The following is a 6,766-nucleotide window of genomic DNA, read 5'->3' on the forward strand; positions in this document are numbered from 1 at the left end:
CATGTGGCAAGACTGATTTTTATATAGTGTTTGTTAAACAAATAGATAATTCTAAAAACTGAAGCAAGTGCAGGAGTGCCTTAAATCTTCATTTCATTAATATGGCATAATGGAATATTTACTTTACCACTTTAAACACTTCCTAATGAGTTTATTGTGTCAGTTGCTAGTTGTGAATTAAAGATTAAGTCTTTTTTCATAGGTTTAGTCATTCTAAGTGCCAGAAAGGAGCATTATCCACAGTATGTTCATTGGCTAACAACTCAAGGTTGACAATCAGCCAAATTCCTGCTCACACGACTTATTTACCTCCTCAGCATCTACAGCAGCCTTTTTGGGTTCAGAGATCAGCAGGGTGTCCATGCCTCGTCTAATGGCGCTCCTGCTTCGGTCACCTATGACTTTGTTTTTTCCTTCATCGGCTTCATCTGTTCCTGTAATTGTAGCTTGTGACAGTGATCCACCAAAGACTTGCGAGACTGTGCCCCGCCTCGATGACGAGGATCCAGGTGAGGCCGGGATGCTGAGTAAAGAGTGTGCGGACCCCTGCCATGAGTTTTGTGGACTCAGCCTGCTGTCTCTGGAGCAGGGTTCTCTTTGTGGGGAGTGGCTGGTGCCGTAGCCGTTCCTGGCTGGTGAAACGTCACGACTGTTCCGAGTTCGAGTGTTGGTCGAGCTGTTGACAGCTGTTCTGATTCGTGGGGATGGTTGGGATAGCTCATATGAATTTTGCTGAAGAGCCGACGAGCCACGACGGGAGATAGACTCGAGATTTCTGTACAGCTTCTCAGAGTCTAAACTGTGCCTGTTCGAAGCTTGTGATGGACTTCCTGACTCTCGACTATATCCCTTTATAGCATCATATTCACCATTCTGTGAGAGCAAAGAGCCTGCACGCCTGTGAGATGGTGTGGCCCTGGAGGGAGACGCGGTGCGAGAGGCATTGGACAACTTCCGGCAGGATGGACTGGACCAGCCTGATGTATGGCAAGAAGGACCATATGATGGAAGCTGTGGAGAGCTGTGAGATGAAGTATGAGACCGAGTCTGACTCCTACAGAGGGAGCTCCCTCTCTGAGCTCCCACAGGCGATTCGGTGAGCTTGTAGCGTTCTGGACTCATAGAGCTGTGACGTGTCGGAGAATTTGTCAGGGAATCTCCTCGTCTAAAGTTTGAGTGGTATGTGTATCTCTGCGGGGATTCACTTCTCCAAGTTTCCTGCATATACGTCTCATGATTTCTTCGCTGGGAAGGCACTCCCAGGTTGACGTTCCTGTAAGGGACACAGGCCTTGGGCTCGGGAACATAGTTGCTTGGAAGGGGATGCCCCCGCTCGTAGTAACGAAACTGACGTTTTTTGTCCTCCTCAATCTGCTGCTCACCATCACCTCTTCTGTCGGGAGAGAAGTAACCGCTCTCTTGTCCCCTATCTCCCCAGGACTCTGAAAATCAAACAAATCTGTGATCATTGCCTTAATGTAAATGTAAATAGCTTATCAGAGAGGATTATCTTTCTGTAAAATGCTCATGATGGAGTTTAGTTCTAACTGGGATGCATGCCTGTGACTGACCTGACGCCTGGCGGGACCTGTTTCTCCCTCTCCTCTCATCCATCCAGGAGCTTTCAGTGCCTTGTGGGGGAGAGGAGTCCAGCCGTGTCATTTCTCTTTGAGCCACACAGTACCGCTCCAAGCTGGGGGATCGGCCCCTCTCTGAAGAATCCAACTGATTTGGAGAGCTGGGAGAGGTAGCAGACAATCAGTTGATGGGCGATAAATTGTTATTTGAATGCATCTAAAGTGTTTGCTCAAGTTAGTGAAGAAGTGCTTCAAGAACATCTTTACACATCTGCTGTGCTGTCAGTCTAAGATTTCCATCAGCTTTGTCTTTCGTTAAACTCTTGGCATTAAACAAAGAAGGAAAATAATGTTAATCTTCTTTTTCCATACAGGAACTTTCAGAGGAACTCAGAACTTAATTATGATCAGCAGAGGAAACCATCAAAACAGCCCCTGCTCACATGGTATTTAATTTTACGTACAAGAATTTTGGAGGTCGGGCTTACAGGTCAGAAGGATTAAGACTGATCACGTATTCATTTTATGGATTAGCACCGTCAGTAGGTTATATATAAAATATATATTTCTATAAACAGCATTGATTTTTTTCATACGTCAATTAAGTTACAGATTAATTTAATTATTAGCTTAATCAACTTAATTATTGGCATTATTAATGTATTAGTTAGGTGTTATCATGTACTTAATTCATCATTTATATATCATTACTCCTTCTTAGTATGCCATTTATAAAAGCAGATGTATTCTTAAGACCATCTTCAAGTTTCAACAGATTTTTCAAATAAATATAAAATGCTAGAGGAGTGTGTAGAGACTCACCGGTGCTGCTGCAGCTGTGATAAGAGGAAAAGACTCAGTGTACCGAATATAGAGCCTGAGTTATAGTTAGAGACTCTCTGAGATCACTACACTGTGAGAGAACAGTGCATATTCAGTGATTTGAACAGAAGCCCCGAGTGCTACGGTAGTTATTATGGAAATATGATGAGAGCAGATTTTTGTCCACACAGATGAAGTGTATAAAACACTGATGTAATTATTACATTTTATGTTGATAATTATGCACCCCTTTCTATGCTGAATTTCCAGATAGAGAAGCTCACTGTGTCTGCACTATCAATAAACAGATCAGTTATCATTATTGTGGCACCACAACATCCAGCACCATCAGCAGTCAATCAGGTCCTCTTCCTCCTGAAAGCCCCACTTAGTCTAAACCTTTTCCTCAAAAGTTTAGAGCTCACCAAAGCAAGAACATTTAAAATATCAAGAACTATATATGTTGTTTTTTTTTAACTATCGGCACTTTAGACTCTGGAAGCTAGGGATCAAGTGAGGTTTGTGGTTTGCTGCCAGTGGTACTGGGACGTTGTACAAAAATGGTGAATAAAAAAAAGGAGGACCAAATTCTTCCTCCAAATTCATCAACTTCATCTCACATCGACGTCTTGAGGCTTGATCCTGGGATGCAATTGAGTGTTCCAACATGACAATGACCCCAAACACACATCAAAACGGGTTTGGAATGGATAAAGCACGCTTAACATTAAGCTTTGTGAATGGTCGTCTCAAAGCCCCGACATCAACCCTATTGAGGACTGAAGCCACAGTTGTGTAAGGAAAACCACAAATGTAAATGAACTCTACCAATACTGCCATAAAAAGTGATCAAATATGTATCCAGAATTATGCCAGAAACGACCAAAACAGTTTGGTTGAGGTGCAACTTTTTAAGGGACATTTAACCAAATATTAATGAGGGTATACTTTTGACCCTGTGTGGATTTAAGAAAATCCAAAATACATTAAAACTTGTGCACCCAGCTCTTGTTTTTAAAAATCTATACAGTGGACATTACAGTTCACATTATTAATACCCCAGAATTACCATGACATTCACACCCATGATGAGTGTACATAAATTTATGATCACAACTCCATGATTGAGCTAATGGATGTTATTGAGCTGGCCAGTCAGTGATACTCGTTCACTAACTCAGTGTATATAGTACAGGCAGGTTCTTGGTAAAAAAGTGGTTTCTTAAAAACGGGACACTGGATACACTCACCTGGATTGTATGTCAGTATCACCGATATTAAGTTCCCACTCAGGACTCAGACTGTGCTCTAGACTCCACTCGTAGGTCCAACCGCCTCTGACATCATCACTACTGGCACTTGTGGTCACCTCAGACAGGGCACATGTGTCGTCATCATCATCATCTGTATCCTGGTTTGTGGGGAGCAGAAACATATCTTAAGCATTTGGATTAATAGTGACAATTAGATATTTAAACTAAGAAAAATGCTGTCAATCAGAATGTTTTGTCTCTATTTTTGAAAACTATTTCAACTCAAAGTAAAAGTGTCGAAATAATGTCTGCTTTTTTTTTATAACAGTTCAGTAATAACATGTTTAGCAGTCCTAACTTGGATAACTCAACCAATTTAAAACCAAAAAAACGACAGAATTCAACAAATTTATGGGAACCAAAATTGTCAGTTTGGCATAGTGACTGCAGCCTTGTCTAATTTGAATTATTCTGCAATTCTTAAAAAATATTTAACCTCCTAAAAGTGCAGGTTTCTCAGTTATTTGGATTTACAATAAACCAGCCAATGCTTATATCTAATTATGACCCACTAAAAGCTTCATACAGCAACTATGTGATGGCATGTGTCTACTCACTTTAAAAATCAAACAAGTCACAGCAAAACAAACTGAATTTTTATACAAAAGTAAAAAACAAACTAACTTGCTGAGTCTGAGCATTAACACAAATTCCACTTACTGTCACTGATCACTGACCTTCAGGCAAATCTGCTGTCAAAGCTGTGTAGCCACTTCTGTCTTTGCTTCTCCAGTCGTTCCAGCTAAGCCAACACATCTAGCCTGCACAGGACGTAACTCAAGCTAGTCTCTGGTCATGCTCATCATTATTTCATTGCTCCAGTGCTTTTACATCACCAGAACTGCCCACTTACTGTCTTTCTTATCATTATCTTGATCTCTCCTTCTGGTCAGCTTCTCATTAACACAAAACTTTTTCTTCTCATTTTAGCTCCTGATGCTTCCTGGATGCAGGACTAAATAAAATGCATTTGTTTTACTCTGTTTTCACTTGAAAATAAAATCTACATTCGAGTCATGATGTTGACTAACATAAGTTTCACAATGACATTGCTCTGAATAATAAGTTAAGTGGGCCGGTGTTGCACGAGGATATGTGCCTGCATGTGTAATATGGGCGTATCAGATTACAACCTATTCCCTAAGGATGGTAATGAGCTTTCATTAATTAATGATACAGAATCAAATGCCACCATCCTTCTCCCACCTCCACAATTTTATCACTTGGTAATTGTATTACAGGCTGACATCATTCTTGTAAATTGTCATTTTATTTGATTTTAAATGTTTATAAAACTGTCGTATAAGCAAAGAATCTGAGCATCTGGGTAGTCAACCTGAACCTTTGGTACACAAATATATAGAACTGTGCAATGTTGACCCTGTTTTGCACCCATCGTATGAATTATAAATATGGGCTGGTTACCTAGGAAACAAACCAAAATTATGTTGCGCTTGTGAATTGTTTTTGAGCTGTTGGACTGAATAAATCACAAAAGAATGGATCTACAATTTTCATCACCTCAATGAGGGCTTCCAGTCAGAGACCATAAGGGTAAGGCGGTATATCTGTGCTAATCAGAAAGTTCTTCTTTAAATCTGTGTTAATCCAAACTTGACCTTTTATCTTTTGGATATAAGAATTCATAGCTTCATCATTTTCAAATTTGTGAATAAATTGTTTAAAGTTTTATCAAAATTCTTTCTTTGGCTGCTTCACCATAACAAACGATCTGCCTCCAACCTTTGACTCTGCTTAGCACAGAGATCCTGACCATCTGTTCAAGTCAAAGCAATTTCAATTTTATTCAATTTTATTTATATGGTGCCAAATCAAATGAAATCAAATTAAATTAAAGACTCTAGAAAAACACAGAGAAAACCCCAACAATCAAACGACCCCCTTTGAGCAAGTACTTGGCAACAGTGGAAAAGAAAAACTCCCTTTTGACAAGAAGAAACCTCTGGCAATATATGTATGCATCCTTAATGAAGCAGAGGATTACCAGACAGATAGTAGCTAAAGTAAGACTTACAAGTTTTAGGTCACTGTAATAAAGGGTATTAATAATAATAATAAATAAATACGTTTTTATTTATATAGCACCTTTCAAGACAGAATCACAAAGTGCTGCACATAAGATTACAAGTCATAAAAAGATTTAAAAAGAGAAAATAAAACAGGCAATAAAATAAACTAAAGGTTTTTTGTGAGACCATAAAAACCTTTAGTTTCCATTCTTTAGTATCTTTAGCAACACAAACATGACCCTTGCTCCACATTTGGTTTTTTGGGATCTGGTCAAAAAGACCTGGGAAATGCTCAAATCCCTCTTCTAGGTTTAAAAACTTGTAAGTGGCCTTGTGATCAGTTATATGATCAGCTGAACGATGCTTTATCTTTAATTTAAAGACTTTGTACATACCCAGGTGGCTACACAGAAAGCACAGTAGCTGATGTAGCTACATACCAGCTCCTGCAGAGTATCCTGTTGTGCAGCATCTGCTGCAGGAGCGCCGCTGACGTGCATGTGATCTGGCCGCAGGCAGGAGCTACAGCGGGAGGGGTCAAAGGTGTTGGGCTGGAACTGGCAACAGTAACAGTCTTCAGCAGGGGGCGACATGGTCCTGTCCTGTCCTCCGAAGCTTAGGGTGCACATTTCCAGACACATTACTGCTCTAACTCCATTTGATTGACTGGTTTCATTGCACCTGGAGTGCTGTTATTTCACAGGAGGCTCTTGGTGGGATCTTGGTGGGAGTTCATTAGCATAAACACAATCAAAACAATTGAATACTTATTATACTAATTAAGCAGACTTTAGGAGATTAAAGGTTAATTCTCTAGCTTTTTATATCTGAATTGCTTATAAGCTGAAGCATGATTCTTAAAAAACAGCTGCTCTGTTGCTATAAATTGATCTCATTGAGTCATAGCACTTACAGTGTTGTGTATGTAATGCTGAACTAAAGTGAAATACACACCACTACTGCTTGTATACCTTTACACCTGCTCACCTGCTTGTAAAAGAAACCCCCTAGTATATGTCTGTGA

At 39.9% G+C, this 6,766-nt stretch overlaps 1 protein-coding gene across 1 annotated transcript in view; it reads right to left on the bottom strand.

Annotated features, from left to right (window-relative positions):
• Positions 1–6,407, bottom strand: part of LOC146668217 (uncharacterized) — a 19,325-nt gene extending 12,918 nt beyond the window's left edge. Inside the window, exons 1-4 of the mRNA XM_085408831.1 lie at positions 6,138–6,407; positions 3,650–3,810; positions 1,572–1,738; positions 310–1,442 (exon numbers count right to left, since the gene is read on the bottom strand). Coding sequence (XP_085264957.1) covers positions 310–1,442; positions 1,572–1,738; positions 3,650–3,810; positions 6,138–6,383 — 1,707 coding nt within the window. The 5' untranslated portion in view covers positions 6,384–6,407. The remainder of the gene's footprint in view (positions 1–309; positions 1,443–1,571; positions 1,739–3,649; positions 3,811–6,137) is intronic.
• Positions 6,408–6,766: the final 359 nt, after the last annotated feature.

Source organism: Rhamphochromis longiceps, linkage group LG6 (assembly GCF_057381845.1).
Source record: "Rhamphochromis longiceps isolate RC_006_pf linkage group LG6, R_longiceps_female_GT1.1, whole genome shotgun sequence".
In the NCBI taxonomy this organism is placed as follows: Eukaryota; Metazoa; Chordata; class Actinopteri; order Cichliformes; family Cichlidae; genus Rhamphochromis; species Rhamphochromis longiceps.